At 39.9% G+C, this 19,372-nt stretch overlaps 1 protein-coding gene across 7 annotated transcripts in view; it reads right to left on the minus strand.

Moving 5' to 3' along the window:
- The window catches only part of ARID1B (AT-rich interaction domain 1B), a 336,644-nt gene that overhangs the window by 34,236 nt on the left and 283,036 nt on the right, over positions 1-19,372 (minus strand). For 3 of the 7 annotated variants that reach the window (XM_052784649.1, XM_052784650.1, XM_052784651.1), the window contains 3 exons: positions 10,420-10,571; positions 2,760-2,869; positions 1,854-2,012 (listed from right to left, as the gene is read on the minus strand). In XM_052784649.1, the coding sequence (XP_052640609.1) occupies positions 1,854-2,012; positions 2,760-2,869; positions 10,420-10,571 (421 nt within the window). The remainder of the gene's footprint in view (positions 1-1,853; positions 2,013-2,759; positions 2,870-10,419; positions 10,572-19,372) is intronic. The other 4 variants (XM_052784652.1, XM_052784648.1, XM_052784654.1 and 1 more) reach the window with 3 other exon arrangements.

A 19,372-nucleotide genomic window follows, 5' to 3' on the forward strand; every position in this document is an offset into this window, starting at 1 on the left:
GCAGTCTAGGTCAGGCTGCTGTTAAGTCAATGAAGTTATCCAATATGCTGGTCTTCATAGGTAAAAAGGCATCAGCTAATTTACAGCACTTATTTTTCTATGATTCCAAAGCACTGTATTTATCCGTATCTGTGTACCAAGAAGCTAACTGAAGCTAAAGAGGCAGCAGCATTTGGACAGAAGGGCATTCAGAAGAAACTGAAAGCACAAACTTTCTCCATTTACTTTTTCCAACACTATACTTTGGCATATTTACATGGAAAAAACTCCACATATGTTCACGATGACTCTAGGATTTGTTACGCAGTTTATGCAATGAGCTCAGGAATGCATTATCATTTGGTAGCCTTGTAGAGGAAGAACTCGATGTGTTAGACAGCCTGTGCAATAACTCTCTTGCTTTCCTCCAGAAAACCGCCCGAACAAGCAATACCCAAAACATTACTACACATTACTACAAAGAAAACTAACAAAGTTTTTGGTACCACGCTTTCAGAAATGCTGTTAAGAAAAAGATGAGACTTTGTGGGAACAAGTAACACCAGCTGCCTTCTGAGACTCAAAGTTGCTGCCAAATAAACATCAAAACATTAAGGTGGTGCATTTCATGCCATGCTGCCCCTTTGCTCAGGGGATTCACTGGATGTCTGGTTTTTGGATGGGTGCACCTTTTTCCCTCCAATTGGCCTTCCTCTGTTTGCCCCGAGACATACTCTTCAACGTATCACTTTGTGAAAATTAAGTTGTTATCAAAGAATTGTTGCTAATTTAAGTGCACATTAACATTGGATAAAACCCCTTTATATGCCTCACAATAATATATTTCAGTATTTTTCTACAGACAAATTATGATCATTATTACTTTTGGTAAAAAGAAAGAAAAGAGGAACAATATGTATTTTTCTAATTCAAAAAAACAAGCCAAAAATGACCAAGTGGGCATTTGCTCCCCATAGGCCATATCAGCTTATGTCTGCATTCTCTCTTCTGTATTTGTATATAGATTTTTCTATGTGTATATACAGAGACATATATATGATGAAATTAATTTTTAGCTCCACACATCTCTCTCAGGTTTTTCTTTACAACCTGCATGAGAATGACTAAACATTATTCATCTAAAAAATAGTTTTCTAAAAACATACATGCATCAGGTTTTTTTCTACCCACAATCTGGGTCACCTCAAAATAACTGAATGAAGCAAATCAGAAACAATTTTGTTTTAGACTGTGCCCTGAAAACCTAATGATTGTATTTCCAAATACACAATTCAAAATTAAAAATGTTTCAAAAATATACACGGCAGCTTTTTGCTGGTGCTGAGTCTACAATTTAAAATTTGATGGATATTAGTTTCAATAGGGGAGAAGATTTCTCATTTTGTTTTGTTTTTTTCCTAAATAATCCTAGCAAAGACAAGTACAGCAACCAGAGTGAAGTCAGTTGTGTGAAGGAGTTTGGGCCCAGGAACAGAAGTGGAATCGTCCTTAACAACACAGTTGGCATGCTTGGAAGCTGATGCATTACAGGAAGGATGTTTTCTTCACAACAACTGCTGTATTACCAGACAGCACACTTGCATGATGCACGCAATTTTACTCTTTCTTATTTCAAAGTACTGTTGGGACAAATTTTGCCCTTGGATAACCATGCTCAGGCTCCACTGAAGCCAGGCAGTGGAACTTACAGTCATGTGTCCGAGAGCAGAATTTGTACCCAGTGTTATAAAGAAAGAAAACTGTTTAGTGGATAAATAATGAAGAAAAGGAATTTACAAAACAAACAAGCAAGCATTAAAATATAATTAATTACAAAAAAATAAACAAAAACCAAAAAAACCAGAGCCACTTACAGGGCTTGATGGAGTCTTTGGCCAGCCTGGGCTGCTAATGCTATCACTTTCATCTCCATGAAATGAGGAGATGCTAGCAGAGCTTGGGGACATTGGGGAAGGGACTGGCAGGTTGCCTGGGGTTGGGGGCTGAGAAATACCCTGAGAGCTGTAGCTATCCTGTGGTAGAGGAATAAAAAAAAAAAAAATATGACAAAGGCAGGGCAAACTTTATTAAAAACAAAAAAAATACATCCAGTTTAACAGACTGACCAATTTTTATATATAAAATATATATAAACAGAGAGACACATACAGAAAACACACACATATATAAATATATTTATATATATATAAAAGAGGTATTAAAACAACATTGTTAATTAGTATAATTTGGAAAGTTTGCTGGATGCTTGGCTAAAGTCACTAAGCCACCATGCTTATTTCAAGCTCACATGGAATGCTAAGCATGGGTTTCCCCTTATGAAAGAAAGAAAAAAAACAAGCTGTTCACCTTATTTTATCAAATAAGGCAGGAAAGCAAAATATTAAAGTATGTTGCTGCTGCTGAGGCGGCCAAAACAGGAAGCTATAACTGAAGGCAGAGAAAAATGGCTGCAAGTATTGAAACCAGGCAAGACCCTTCTTTCCCACCCACCTGGCACAGCCGAATCCCCACGCAACTTTTGGCTTGGGTTGCTTTGCCCCCGCAAGTTAAAATGCCGTAAGAACTAGTAACTTTCAGATCCACACAATGAAGGAAAAAAGAAAAAAAAATAAAATAAAAGAAACAAACAAAGAGATTGCACGTGAATGGAAAGGCATGCAGGAAAGAACAGAAGTGGGTAGGCCAAAACCAGAAGATGAAGGACAACACAGCAGACTTCTGCGGGCTGAACCAACACCACGTGCGGAGGTGGTAAATACCTTTGACTTGCTCTCGGGTTGGGGGGGTCCTTCTTCTTTACCATCTGCTTTGAGAGGAAGGGGTAGTTTGGACTCACCAGGTGTCATCATATCTGCAAGACCCATAGGTGCTAATCGAAAACAGGAGAAACAGTTAAGCATGACTATGTTTGGCTTTGTAGGAAAAAACACGCTTCCTGCTGCAAGACTGTGGTGCCACGTGAAGCAGAGGTTATCCCACCTCTGTCCTGTTATTCTAGTGTCCGGAAACCTGGAAACCTCTTCAGTTGAAGTGAGGAAATAAAAGAGAACGAACGAGGGGAGCATACAAGCACCATGCAACAACAACAACAATGACCACCACCACTTTACAGAGTAAAATTAATTCTTCATGCTGCTGGTGGTCTTCAACTGTCTCCCCATTTGACCACTGCATTTTAACAGAACAACAGTCTATTTTACTAACTACTGCACCTTCCCTTTAGCAACAGACAAATGTAAATGAAAATGATGTGCATTTTGCTTGCAGTGTTGAATCCGAGAAAAAGGCTGAATTTCCCAATTAGGTCTGTATTAAGGTTGGTGTCCAGCAGATAATTCCTGCCCCCACCGACTTCAGTACGAAGGGCTCAGCCACTGTGAGCCTTAGCTACAGAATTACAAGCTGTAAACTCCACTCTGTTGGAGAACCAGCACTCAACTTCTTCCCCTCCTGCCAAAATGAGGTGGGACTATAACGAACGCACAAATGTCTTTCTCTGATAATGGCATGCAGTTGCTTCCCAGGGGTGCGAGGAGTTTAAGGAGGTTTTTTTATTTGAAGATGCAAGTGCTAAGTATGGTATTATTGCTGCAGAGCTGCTGGGTTCCTGGATTTCTAGAAAGATGCAGGAAAAAACATTCAGATAAATAGGCAGAAAATACTGGGCAGAGCAGATGCTAGGAGGTGCCATGACACTGAATCAATGCAAATAACCAGAGAACAACAGCAAAACAACAGGTGATTCCTTCCCTGCAGAAAACCATGTGCAGAGCATTTGTGAAAGACTAGATTACCTTATCACAGAATAGAATTTTTTTAATCTTCCCTTCCTCTCCTTTTTTTCTCCCCCTCATGCCTTTCTTTCAAAGAAAGATCTGAGATAAGAAAAACAGCATAGAATAACCTACAAGGCAATAAAAAGGAAAAAATACATATCCCAAACTTACAAATTTAAGAATCGGCAAAGCATCACTGTTAAAAAAAATAAAAATAAATCTGATCATTACCAGACTAGCGTGCCTCTCTGCAAAATGACAATGCTGGCTTGCACTAGGCAGCAGGCACACTGCATAGCAAGCCAAAGATAGGAGGGGGAAAAGAAGCTTTAAAAATACTTCACAGATTGCCCACTACAAAATGATTATTGCACATATTCATGTATTACTATGTTTTAGAAAATAATTAGTTTTAATTACAGCAGTGAGAGCATGAGCAGGACTCTGGCGAATACGCTGGCAAGCTTTGCAGTGCTAATTTGCTAATATCTTTAGCATCACTGCAGGTTGAGACTATGGGTCTGCCAAAAAACCCTACCCAGCCACGTGCCATGTGAGTTTACAACTGTATGCTCAATATTCGGCTTTGAACTGGCGGTGTTTTTCATGGGCACATTTTCTTGTTTTTTCAAAGCACATTTGTAGCCCAATCAAGCTCTTAAAGTCATCACAACACATAAATCATAATTGAGATTTAAAAAAAAATAAAAAAATTACTTGCAATACTTAAGACTTCAAGAATTGGAACAAAAAGCCTTTTTCAAGTGATGCAGCTGCAGAGAAAAATCTATTGGGATCAGCTAAAAATGCTGTTATTTTTATGTATGTGTGTGAAACCTCAACAAAACAGCCAAGCAATATGACACTGGGAAGCCAGCATCCACTAAGCATTTGATTTGTATGCATTCTGCCCTTACCCTCTGTTTGAGGAGTTGGGGCAGCTTGTGACCATTATGAAGTGAAGGACGGCAGCCTTAGGCATTTTAGTTTTGAATTCCGCAGTTAAAAAAAAAGTTATTTTTCTTTTAGAGATTTTTTAAAAAATATATGTACAAAATGGTCAAATGTATGTCACAGTCTGGTTTCAAACTGGGATGCAGAACTGTTATACAAAATCTATTTTAACAGTTAACACATTTCATACTGTGAAAGCGCTAAAAAATAAGTCTTAGCTTTAGTTTCAAAGCAACCAAAGATGACCCTTCCCCTCTAAAGCAATTTTAGAGAGGTCAAACAAAGCAAAGTTAACAATCATGCTTCTTCACCAGAATCCTGCATGGCTAAATCCTCTGCTGATATCTCACTGTTATCTAGGTTGGCACATCGTATTTCTGTTACAAAGAATAAAATAATTGTGCCCACTCCTGATAGTCCTGTTTCCATCAGAATTCCTTTATAAAATCCCTTTTCCAGAGAGGTTTAAGTTAACACCTCATGTAAAGGGCAAGTAACTCTAGTCTGCAAATTACCACACATACTCTGACTGTATTAATCATGTTTAGAAATGTAAAAATACCGAGTCATTTTGGCTTTTGAATATTTTTTGCTGCCATAAGCAAATATAACTATCAGGAGTTGGGAGACAATTATGGAAAAAAATAATAAAGTTTCCCAAATTCTATTTTACTTTTTGTTCTAAATTATTTACTTTATCTACATCTTTTCTTTCTACCTAGAAGAGAACTGCAAGGATTTTACTAGCAAATTGCAAGGTTGTCTAGTTTCCCTACAGCTTTTACTTAAGATGTTTCCACAGCTACTTTTCTATCCACTGTTGAAATGCTGTTTCATAACTTCTTGCAAACGTACTCTCCAGCGATTTGCAAACAGACATTCCTTCACTTTTTTTAGCAAAATGGTACAGTGAGAACATTGTTTTGACCCTTTCTGAGCAGTGAAATACTGTTATTGTCACAAAACTGCTAAAATAAGACACGGTCTCTTTCTACACAGGTACTAATAATTCTGCGTGTGAAGTGCAGACCAAAGGATAAAACATTTTAGAGAGGAGGATAACAGGGAAATCTTGACTCAAAAAGTGTTGTAGCGTACTGTGAATAGGTTTCAAGTACTAGCCTCTGGCTTATTATAAGAATTTAAGAGCTAGAATGATTTCAAAAAGCAAGTATGGGTCAAGGTCCTGAATTAACTATTCCACACTGAATTTAATGTACTCAAAAGCAGATATTGACATGAGTAAAACTGCAGCAAAGTATTCTTTTTTGCTAAAGGCTGCTCTATCAGTCCCAGAAGATGATGAAATACTGTAGGAGCAGCAATACACAAACGTTGTTTTTTTCTTTATTGCTAGTGCAATAACAAATCACACTCTACAAAACAGAATATTACATCCTCTGTAAGACATTCCTTCCTCCCCTCCCTTCCACCCCTAGTACTCTCCCTCCCCCCAAAAAAGAAGAAAAAGCAGCGAATTTGTGACTCGTGGAGTTGCCAAGAGGATCCCCACTGCTTTTATGCCCACGGGAAAAACGGGAGAGAGACAACAGCATTAGCTAATGTCCTGCCACGAATGACAGGAAGAGCACAGCCCAGGGCACTCGGGCACCTTATCTGGAAGGGATGAGTGGGCCACCAAGGACCTCAGCGCCACACCTCCTTTCTGCCTACCAAGTCTCCTCTGAAGGATGACAAGTACACGTGGTTTGGGACATAGGCATCTCTACGCCAGAAGCTGGCTTGCTTTACAGTCACACAATGACCATTGGATCATGGTCATCGCTTGTTTGGAGCAGAGGTGATAGAATACTTCAGCTGTTACCAACTGCTGACATCCTCCAGAAAGTTTATTGAAATGTGCATTATATAACAGCTTATACGAAGATATGCGTTAGAGCAAAAAAATTGTGAAATAAATGGAGGTTTCCATTTTTCAGAAAAATGTAACCAAGCTGCAAAGCAGAGAAAACCAATTAAGATTTCTAAAAAAAGCTTCACATTCATAAATACAATTGTTTTCTCTGTCAGAGGTTCATCCAGATAAATACAAAGTCAAATATATGTAATGTATATGAAAAGGTGCTGTATCTATTTTTAATGTTATTTTTAAGAGCTTCCTTTTAATTCCTTTAGTGCAAATAACTTTTCCTAGAATTTCATGTTTTATGTCAAGTATTACAATAAAAATTCGCTGGGAATAGTAATACCCAGAAAATGGAAGGTTTCAGTAGGACAGAGGTAGTGAAATTAGGAAAGGATCCTTGTGGCAGTAAGGAGATTAATGCTTTTTTATTGTTTTGTTCACCTCCAGAGGCAGCAGAGATCATGAGTGCCAGTTTCTGTGCAAGCACAATATGGAAATCTGTGAGATCCAAACTCCATATTACTTCCTTTTAAAGATAATTTTCACTAGAATTAACAAGGCTTACAGCATGAAATTATTATTTATGTTGGGTTTTCTAAGTTTCCTTTTATTATATATATTTTTAAAGCCTGAATTTAAAAAATAGGGGAAAAAAATCTAAATATGTATGGGAAATGTGAACTCATATAACAAAAGGACAGTGGAGGTTATACAATTTTTCTGAATGGCAGTTTGTTCCACAATTGTGAAGGGACTCTGGCACTTTTTGTTGATGCTTTTGTTATTGTTATGGATGGGATACTCTATCAAAAGGATCTGTCGTCTTTGATCTCATAATTTCTGTGTTCCCAAACTGCTCTACATCAGCAGAAGCTGGTGACCTGTTGTTTGATCCACAGTCACTGTGCAGAACTGCAACATGATTTTCCTTTCTATTGAGACATTAACTAAAAAAACCTAAAGACAAAAAAAGGATCAACTGGTAATAAGGAGTTATAAATACTAATAAAACGTGTGGCAAAACCAGTGTTATACCTAGCTGTACTGAAGCTCTAAAACCATATGAAAACAATTCCATCAGCATCAGCAATCTTGCTCTATTTTAGAGCAAAACCTAAAAGTGCATTTGATTAAAGTGAATATAACCAAAACCTACCTTCCTCCCTCAAAACAGGCAATGCAACTGCACTCTCCAAAACCTGGACAACTAAGAAACCAACTTCTCCCTATTGCTTACCTTAGATTTTCATTGGCCTCTACCTGAAACCACAGTTGTTCATGCTCAGTGCACGTGAGCAAGTTAACTAATGCCCACACTTCACTCCATCAGCAGCCACTCAGTTGCATTTGTTTTTGGCCCTACAGATTGACTGAACCCTGGCTTATCCAACAGACATGTGACTTTACACCAGTGGGGAAAAAGGCTCAAGAACAAGATAGCTGAACTGGTCTTTGTGTCACAGAAAATGCCATTTTCAAGGCCGTAAGTAGGTATCACCTGCAAGTTCTCCACCTCATCAAATGCAGGGCCAGAGCTGGCCCTGAAGTGCTCCCCCAGCTCAAGACATTATAATCTTAAGTACTGTATTTACACTTGTCTTAAGCTCAGCCCTTCATTTCTTTGACCCAAGCAGAAGGATGAGTCAGGATAGGGGGAAATGCAGCATTCCCACCGCATATGCCCCTAGCAGTAGATTCACACCTAACTTTCTCTTTTTGTTCCTCCCTGCCCCTGCCTACCAACACTGTCTGTGTGCTCTTGGAGGCTGGCTGCATAAAGCAATCTAGATGCATGTCTGCTCACACACAGAGGAAAAGAGATGCACTGAACTCCTCTAGTTCATCTCATACTTACTTTCCATTGGGTAATCTTTGAATTAATAAAACTGGAACAAAAGAAAACCTCACAAACGCACTGGCAGAAAAAACCCTGATAAATGTTTAAATTATTAAAAATCCAATATCTCAGAATGCATAACACAATAAAAAGAGTATGACTACCCCATACAAAAGACTGCTAGGATAAATGGCCTTGCATTGAACAGATTTCCACTGTATGAAATAACGAATGGCTGAATTATCTGAACAAAAAAACCTCCGTGAATCTTCCTTTAAACTGGTTATTCCTTAGGAATACATAAATCTTCTTAGGCAGGGCACTCTGCCATCTGTTTGCTGTTGGTTATTTTTGCAGCTCTGGGGGCCAAAGGAAAAAGGGGAAAAATTACTTCTGCTAATAGCAAAACAGAATTTATAGCACAGTTTCAATGCTCAGAAGTAATTTTATTTCAGCAAGCCAGACAAAACACATAACTACAAAAACAAAACATAATATTACCTGGGACAGCTCTGGTGGGGGAAAAGCAAGCTATTATCTAATGGTCTTTTCAATAGCTTTTCCCTCTTCATCCAGATGGTGAAGTGTGCTGTCTGGACTAACCAATGGCTTCCAAGCCAGCACTGGAAAACACCTTGTTTTCTTTTTTTAAAAAAAATCTTACTGATTAACAGCTTCCTTTCTGTTTCTTCTGCTAACCAAAAATGTAACATAACATTCTTGAAAAATAAGACACTGTTAAGTGTCCCACGAGCTCCGATGTAGAGGAAAGGAACCCTCTGGACATACTAGACACTAGAATCTCACAGTGGCCATTTGCTGCCCAGGAAGCAAGGACATATAAAATTAACAGGGAGGAAAGACAGGGAAGGAGGCAAAGGATGAAGGAACAAAACAGGCTAAACAGGGCAGAGAGGAAGATACCAAAATGCAGGCTCTTGGTAAGATACAATTTAAGTAGTAAGGCATCTCTAAAGAAAAAAACAAAAGTAGAAACAAACCCAACTAAGAAACAACATTAAATCACCTTAGCACAACCTATCCAGCTTTCAGAAAAACTTCAAAACCCCCAACATTTCAAAAAGGGCTAATGTAATCAGTAAAGCATGCACAGAAACTCCATGACTGGAATAAGTATTTGGGAGGATCCACTTAAGGGTCATTGAAACTCCATCCAAACCCACCCCAATCAAAGAATGGATCTTTACTGAAGTATTATCTTGATGGAAGAGAATTGTTAGGAGTTCAAGCTGAATATGGACTGTAAAACACATTTGCACAGAACTACGTTCCCCTGTCTTCATAGTCACGCACAAAGCTGCAAATAATTCTAAATTCACAAGTCATGATATGAAGGATAAACCCAGCAGCTACATTCAATATGTGGGGTTTTTTTGCAAAAGGAAGCTATGATTAAATTTCATATAGTGATATTTAAATAAGTAAATGAAGAAACCCTATATATGGTTATATGAATTTTGGAAACAGTAAATATGGCCTATGTTTTCAGAACAGAGTAATTATTTTAAGTGTTCAACTTACAGCATCTTCAAGTCAGAGCAGGTGCACATCTTTTTTAAACTAGTACCACATTAAATATCTGAAATTGCAATCTTAGGAAATAAGACACTGAAAAGCAACAGCAGCCTCTTGAAAGATGAGGTTTTTCTCCTTCCCTCTCTTGCAGACACATACACACAAATATACATATACTTGCTAGTCAACACCTATGTCAAACTGGGTCCGAGTGTTGCTGGAACTGTTCAAAACATTGTACTCATCTACATGCTGTGCAAAAGGACTTAATGAAAAATGTGTGAGTTACTATACAAAAAAAATGCAAATACCTTAGCCTAGTTATGAATCACTCCAAACCACCCAACAGGGGTGAATCAAATGAAGACGACTATCCCCCTGCCACCAGCCCCGGGCTGGTACCGTTAAGCAGATTTTTGGAGGAAGGCCACTGCTGAAAGGTTACCCACCATTACCTGCTGAACTGTTCACCATGTTAGGTGCCATGCTGTAAGCAGGACCCTGAGGGTTCATCAAGCCAGAGGTGTTGTTCATCGGCTGAGTGTAGGGGGAGCTGGATCCCATAATACCGCTCTGATTCATGGCAGGAAAATTGCCTTGCCTACGAGAAGAAAGAGCACACACACGATGTCTCATTATGTATCTCATTGCTGAAGATGCTGTGGTTTGTCACAGAGTACATCTCCTATTGTTTGCCAATAGCTAAGGTGAAGGGACGCAATTAGTTCATTTTACCTACATGGGGAGCTTTGAATTAGGCCTGAATTAGTTACCATATATCTGAGACAGAACTGGACTGAACAAAAATTTCAAGAGTTGTATACAGTGTCTTTATACGTCACAACCAATCAGCAGAAAAATACAACCCATATTATTTGTCCTATGAGTAGACAGCAACGTGATCAGGAGTAAAAATTAGAACCTAGTGTTGGCATAAAAAAATTCCAGTGAATTGCATTTTGACCATGTAATAGAAATCCCTACCTGTCATAGCTTAAAAAACGGTGAAATGACCAGAAGAAAAATGGGTACCATACAATCTGTTTCAGATTTCTGTATCTGATGTTATTGCATTGAATACAATGTTCACCTTTTGTACATGCCATCTATGTCCAATCTTTCGAACAATCACGTATGCACTACACTTTGTTGAAACAAGAAACCTCAGCAGAACTATTTGGTTTTGAAGATTAATCACATATCTGTATAATGCTTTCATAACTGAGACTTAAAGTTTGTCTCAAAAACTGCCCTAAATTAAGCCCTTACCTAATTCTCCACATCTTCAGATGTGAAGGTCTGACCAAATATTATTGAAGGCTAAACCTTATCTACTTTGAAGTTCTAAAAAGTATCTAAGTACGCTTTGTACTTGATTTATCAAATTCTACAGATAAACTGAGGCACAAGGAAGAAAATAATCCAATCCCAGTAAGCAGAACAACCTGATGTAATGCCTGATCCAACTTCAAAAATAACCTTTCATTCTTTTAATCCATAATTATCTACCTTTTCTTGGTATAGCTGAAGACTGCACATATTATGATATGTTTATGGATATAGACTTACACATATAAAATAATATATATAAACAAAAACACATGCAAAAAATATACTTACTTGTATATTCATAGCCTACATAGGAAAATACAAAACTCAGACCTGTTTCTTCAATGTACCCTCTGTAAATTTATTCTGTTTTTCCAAATAAAGGAGACAAGAAAGCAAGCAACAATCCCTTTACATAGCTTTGGTACCTGTCAGCTTTTTTTTCCTCACAAAAAGCAAAGCATTTAATTTTATCCTACAGGCAAGGAAAGATGCATGTCCTGGTAGCAAGATGGAGTTTTGGTATAAATTCTACTTTTCATTATTATACAGTATTCAAACAAAACAGACAACCCCCAAACTAACAACCCTGAATAACTTCAGTGGCTTCTTGTCTTCTCCAAACTCATGGCAGAATCTTAACGCAATTGGTAGAAATGGATTCTTTTTTAGGAGGTACAGGAGGAAGACCATTAAAGCACTATTTGGCCTAATTTTTCTTGACACATTGTGAATTTCTTCACAGGAAAAGAGAACATGTTATCTAAATAAAGCATCTTTTTCCAAGTCAGTTTTGTCCTTTGCTCTCTGAATACAAACTTTTCTTCACTCTTGCAAAGAGGCAAAGGCTTTCTTTTGATATGAAGGAGACAACTGCCATACAATGTCATTTCCCTGATGAAGCTTGCAATGAGTAGTGGAGGGAAAAGATTTAAAATGCACAGCAGTGCAATGCTCCAAGGGAAAATTACAAAAGGAAAAGAGAAGAGCAGGACCATTTGGCAACAACTTTAAAAGATTTCAGTCACACAATCAAGCTTTTCTTATGTAAATACTGTATCTTAAACACCCCTACCCCCCCTTTTTAGCTGAAAATTGCTATATTTCAACAAATGCAGTTAACTGAAAAGTTCTTTCTATGCTGGATAAGCGAGATCCTTTCCGTTACTGGGTAAAGTTACTAGTGAAGATGGAGAAAATGTGCAAGTGCATTTTTACGCTTTAAAAAAGAAGTAATAGATTTTGAAAGGTTCTTTTATGGAGCAAGGCTGGGATTCTGGGAAAGGCAGAAGTCTCTAAAGGTATCTATCTCTCCAATGTCCTTCTTTTGCTTTAAAAATACCCAGGAGATAGGCACCTTGCAGGTAAGCTGAAATTGGTCCTTACCAACTAATATTTCAATACTATTACTTCCTATAGCATGTATATCTCCTAAGCTGTGGGGCTGTTCATTGTCTCAAATTGAGGTACAACCTATTTCATGTTACCCACTATGGACATCAATCTCAATTGTAGCTCATGAAAGCGTACTACTGTACAACAGCTTTAAATCAAGAAGTAGGAAACTATTTCCAGTTTAGACGGGGAGTGGAAATTAAATAAAAGGAATATACTAGCTTTGGCCAGGACAGCAAGAAAACAACTGAGGTCTAAATAAATTGCTTCTGTACCCAGAAAGGCAGACCTGAATGGCAGAACCTAATTCCGAAATTTCATCTGGCAAGGCAATACCTTTCCCTTTCATCCTCCCATGTAATGCCGTACTTGGAACAGACACGGCTCTCAAACTCTGGAAAGAGCCCAGCAAATGAAAAGACTCAGCACCACCCCTGGAAGAACTTTGTCCTTCCCTGGTCCCCTATCAAAGCACTGACCGCAGCACACGTGAGCTGCTTCAGTAACACTGAAAGGTGCCATCCTGTAAGAGCAAACGTTATTTTATCCTGAGATTGGGTGCAGTGCGTAGCACAGAGCTCCTCTGCGTATTATTCTGCTGTATGATGGCTTGGAATGGAAAGTTTCTTTAGGGAGAAATAATCAGGTATTACTTCAGCCTTTAATTCTCACTCCACAGTGGGCCTCCTTTGAGTAAGGACTGCCGACTGTGACAAATTGTGCTGCATCAGTGCTATAATATGAAGTGGAGTCCATTAAGAACTGAGCTGAGATCACCAAACTCATTTTGATTAACCTCCAGGTCACTAAACACTTATAAATATGTTACACAGCAGCTGCTAAACATATTTGTATATGCTTAAGGTCACAGCATCATCTGTTGGTTGTTGGAGTTAAGTCAAAAATCTTATGTTTCCTTCTGTGCTGCTTTTAGTAAAGGCATATCCAACATAGTATTTAAGAAGTAGTTATCTCAAAGTGTATTACCAGACTCTCTCCTACATTTCCCAATTCCCTCCTCCATTTTTCCGGGAGGCTAAATAAAAATCAAGTCTTTCAGAAACAGTCTGCTGTACACGTAGTGACATCTAATGGCAAAAATTCAACTGACCAGCTATGAATTCTATAGCAGAACAAACCCAGTTAAGTATACAGTTTTACAATATTTACCACATAAACACCAATGGCTGGGTTGCTTAAGGATGACACAAGTGATAATTAGTAATAATAGGAAGAAATATAAGAAAAGAAACACTTATGTTGAGTATAATGAAAAAATGTCTTCATGATGAGATGCAGTTACCCTCCACGGGAATGAAGAAAACCCCAGTACCTGACACTTCTGCACACAGACAACACATTAGAAAATGTACTGGTCGGAGGAATCCTGCATTACATATGAACTAGATGACCTGTCAAGATATTTTCCAACTCTAACTCTTCCAATACTGTGATCCCTGATCACATATTTTTCCCCATTTACAAGAAAAAGCAGCTGGGCCAATACAAATTTAGGATTATGCTATCAATTTAATCACTATGCTTAAGCCTACACATTTCTTTTTTCTGCTCTACTGCTACAAGTAGATGTCCAAGTATTCAGCAAATGGAAGAGATTAAAAATGAGAAGGGGGGAATCTGCTTGCTTTCTGTGGTTTATTTACTCTGTTGACAATTTAGTAATTCACAGCACTTGCATAATGCCAGAGCCAGTTGTTACGCTCGAGGAAAGGGCTGCCACCCAGGGGGACCTAGACAGGCTGGAGGAATGTGCTGACAGGAACCTTATGAAAGTCAACAGGGACAAGTGCAAGGTCCTGCACCTGGGAAGGACGAGCCCCCTGCAGCGGTGCTGGCTGGGGCTTGACTCGGGGGGGGAGCAGCTTTGCTGAAAAGCCCCTGGGCATCTTGGCAGACAGGGAGCTGAGCATGAGCCAGCAGAGTGCCCTGGCAGCAAAGAGGGCCAACAACATCCTGGGCTGTGTGACCAGGAGCAGAGCCAGGAGATGGAGGGAACTGATCATCCCCTCCTTACTTGGCACTCATTAGACTCCATCTAGAGTATCATGTCCAGTTTTGGATCCTGCAGTAAAGGAAAGATGATGATAAACTGGAGCGAGTTTAGCAGACGAGCCCTTAGATGGTCAGGGCTTGAGCACTCACTCTTGGAGGGGCTGAAGGACAAGGGCTAGTTCAGCCTGGGGCAGAGACAGCTTTCGAGAGGAACCTGACAGCAGCCCCCCAGCACGTAAAGGGAGGTCAGCAAGAAGATGAAGCCGGGCTCTTCACAGTGGGGCGTGGTGGGAGGATGAGACACAACGGGCAAGAGTTAAGACATAGGAAGTTCAGACTGGACGTAAGGAAACCCTTTTCACAGTGAAAACAGTCAAGCACTAGATCTGCTGGCCCAGAAAGGCTGTGCAATCTCTGTTCTTGGAGTTTTCAAGACCCAACTGGATAAAGCCCTGAGCTCTCAGCTAAGCCTGCTGAGGAGGAGGTTGGACCAGAGACCTCCTGAGGTTCCTTCCAGCCTGAATGACCCTATGATCCTAGATTGTGCTGTTGATAGTCTGGTGTACTATTGGGTCCAAAATACAACCGGTCAAATTCAAAACATTCCCTTTTAAGAAGGTGCTGTTCTGCTTTTTTGGTTTCCTTCACTTGCAATTTACCCGAAGCTTAATCTGCACTTAATCTCTTTCCTCTACAAAACAAGTAGCATCAGATCTAATTGTGTCTACTGAGCTAATGCAAAAGTCTGTGTATTTGAAGAGAGAAGATGACATGTGAGATCTGGTCATTGTTAAAAAGCAGAACAAAGAAATTGTAAGGAAGAAGGGCACTGACAGTACAAAGGAGCACATGAGTGATCACAGCTGCTGAGCAGTGTCTCTTATACTGAGATGTCTTCCTTTAATTGGACCTGAAATCACCAGTAGGTTAGTGTGTTGTCTCCAACTGGTACACAGAACTCACTCTGCAGCCCTTGCATTTAATATTTGATGGTATGTGATTTAGTTCTTCCTCAGTGTTGCCATCTGATGAAGGTTTTTACTGTCGTCTTCCTCAGATTTGAACAAATTTGAACTAATTACAAAACTGAGTTCAGAGGTAGGTGTGGTTTAGCTATGGACAATGATAAAAGTGGATTATGCTTCCCAGCAGGACAAAAAATGAAGACACAACTTTTCATACGGAAACATGTCAAAGGTCAGGTTTTTGCTGTGTGCAGAGAGATCCCAACTTCCCAACTATTTTTGCTGTGTGCAGAGGGATCCCAAGTTCTACAACTTTCTGTGGAATTTCTGGCATGCATCTGGCACTCTGTGCTCTCCTCTCGATCTAAACCTGTAACATTGGAGCAAAGCCTTTCACGCAGTCAGAAAAAATGATCCAGCTTCTGTAATGAACCCTGTGGCAGCCTGAGCACAGGGGTGAGTCAAGCACAGAAACATGTAGGAAACAGAAGAAGGGTTCAGAGGTGGAGAGTCTAGAAGGGCTGGAGGTGAGGAGAGTTTGGGGCAGAAAACATGGAAATGGAGGGGAGAGTATGAAGAATGAACAACAAGGGTTGGGAGCATCCTCACTAGATGCCAAAGATTTTTAGGGCCAGGAGGATGACGGATGCTCTGGAGAAGGGAGATGAAACAGGAGCAGGAGCAGGAAGGAACATGCAGAGCCGCTACTCCCGCTACCAGGGTAAACAGAGGGAAGGTCCCTCCAGCACAAACATGGAGCCTCTCAGCCAGATCTGCCTGAAGGGAGGGAGGGATTCACAGGGGAGCCTCAAAAGCAGGGTGCTACCAGAGATGTGCCTTCCTCCAGCCCCTCTGCTCACACACTCTGCCGTGAGGCAGGGCCAGGCTCTGAGGCAGCCACCCCAGCCAGGAGCTGGGTGAGCTCCAGTCCAGCAGCGTGGCACAGCAGGGTGATGACGAAGGAGCAGTGCTGCAAGGATGGGAGTTGGGATGGGGCACACAGCCCAGGTAGGGAAGAGCTGCCACTGAGTCACACCTCACACATCCTGGTGGCCGCAAGCTTACACCAATTATTATTTAGGCACCTCTGCACTGTGCTTCCTGACAGTTCCCACAGCACTCACATAACACAGGGATTTCTCCCAGTTATCCTGCCCTAGGCACTGGACCTGAAAAATTATCCTGGTACCGCAACCTGGCTACCTGAGCAATTGGCTGGCAAAAAAAAAAAAAAGGCCCATAAGCTCATGGAAGTTTGCCATTTCTGCTCCATATCTTTAACCTACATCAGTTTTGCAGCGAATGCACTGCAGCACCTCAGGGGAGTAATTTGTGTAAACATTTTAAAAGGAACATTTTTTTTTTTAATGCTGACATACTGCTAAGGTGGCTACTTGATTACAAACTGTGAAAATGACTGCGTTAGGCTGCGCTCACAAATCACAGTGTACTGACCAAATTGCCCTGTGCTTATCTGTGCCAGGTCTGCAGCATGACAATATTTCCTCTCTCTTTTAAATGTCAAAGTATGATTTGGGGGGTTGTTATTTAAACACACTGACCTGCACAATAACCAGAAGTACTTTATTTAAATCTGTCTTGAGCTGGGACTAGCCTTAAGCGCTTATAATCTGTCATACTTTGACACCAAATGGGTTATTATAATGAGAGTAATTCAGGAGTGAGACCCATGAATGCCTTCTCCCTGGAGAATTTACACATAAACACGTGCATGCAGATACATATGCTCTTTGGTTACGGATTTTCCTTCTTGCTACATCATGGGCTTCCTTGGAGAAGTGAAACCGTTTCTGTCATCAGGGGATATGGGAGAACTGGAGGAGGGAGATGAGAGCACAGATAAAATAAACCCCAAAATTGCTTACTTTGCTCTGACTGGAAGTTCATCGGTGAGTCAGCACTGTTAGCAAAGGCCAAGACACATGAAATCTGAATATTGGCTTGAGCAGCTATAAAACGGCATTAAAGGCAGTTCCCATGTAAATAAACAAATTTAACATCACTCTATCTGAAAGCTAAGTATCCCCTTCTTGTTAGTTGCTACTGTAAGTGTACTAACCTGGATTTACATTTCCTCCTCTGTTCAGTGGGGAAGCTCGCCACTCGCAGTAACAAAGTTTTTAAAAAGCAACCGCGAAAGCTGGTGACATGACAGGTGTTAGGTCTGCCACGAGATTTTTTTCCATTTGTCAGGTTAGAAGGAAAAAGAAAATTTTATACTTGTGTGTGTGTGCATGTGTGAAAAGGGAAGGCCAAAGCTCTGAAATGCACTGACACTGACAAAACGCTAGGAAACATAAATGAAAAAGCATCCAGATTTGTACCAGTGTGCATGTGTGTGTGTGTCTGCTGACATCAGGCACACAGAACCAACACCGAACTATTCTCCCCAGCAACCGGGCCTAAATGGCAATGCTAAAATGGGAAATAATTTTCTAGCATTATAATTATGTGATAGTGCACATCACCTTGTAATCCACTGCAGTCTGACCGAGCACATTGCCTGTTTTCTTTGTCTGGCTGATCTAAAGATTATTGTGTGAGATACTTTTTGGAAGAATAACAGAAATAGCCTTTCTAAATACATTCTTTTTCTTCTGATTACGCAAATACTTGTGCTTTTAGCATCATCACCGTCACTTGTATTCCACTAAGAAACAACAAAGGAGAGAGAAGAAATTTAAAAATTAGTTGTTCCTACTAGGCTGATTCAATGCTCAGCCCCTCAGAAAAGCAGCCACAAAAACTTATTGTTTGGTTACATGCTATTGTCATCACATTCACCATTTTTTCCAGTGAAAACATCTGCCTGACGGGCTACCTACTTGGTAGTCATCTAAAGCCCAATAAAACACAGGAGCGTCACATCACATTAAACACTGGAAGAGCAACTTAAGAGGCATGTGTAATTCATGAGTATTGATGCTAGTAACAACACAACTACACTACCATGAATGCATGCTGAGATCAGAATAAATCTCCCTACCCCATTTTACAGATAACAAAAACTGAGGAAGAGAACCAAGATTAATAACGGTCTAAAATATGGCCAGAAGAATAATAAAGTAGTTGAATACAGTGAGGAAAACATAGCACAAGCATGCAGAAAAATAAATCCTTAACTTCACTTGATCCTAATGATATAAGGGTGTGTGACTGAAAAACATGAAGGATATTTAGTGAAATACTGTAGGGGTTTTTTGTTTGATTTTTTTGTTGTTGGTTTTTGGGTTTGGTTTTTTTGTTTGCTTGTTTGTTTTTTAGGTTGCAGCTATTTAATTTTGTTTTTATAAAGCTCCTTTTGTGTTAAATAAAGTTTTTTTGGTCTGAATTTCATGGTGACCACAGCATTTGGTCACCAGTCTTCAAACCCACAGGGATTCCCTGAAATGTCTTTATTGTGCAGCACTCTTACAAATGCAGAAAGACCTCCATATTTGAATTTATTTGTATAAGAACGAACTAAGTCCTCTGTACTCAGTGCAACCTGTACTGGGTAAGTACAATATAATATAATGCTGTGTGACAGAAAACATGGGACTACGGAAAAGCGGGCCAAGTCAAATGGCTTGTAATCCCACCAAAGCTCCGCTCTTAGTGACCCCTGCCTACCTTCCTGATAACGTGGATTTAAACAGCAGCTGCTTGCACACTGTCCCCATCAGACATAGTAACTGAG

The sequence above is a fragment of the Harpia harpyja genome, chromosome 4 (assembly GCF_026419915.1).
Source record: "Harpia harpyja isolate bHarHar1 chromosome 4, bHarHar1 primary haplotype, whole genome shotgun sequence".
NCBI lineage: Eukaryota > Metazoa > Chordata > Aves > Accipitriformes > Accipitridae > Harpia > Harpia harpyja.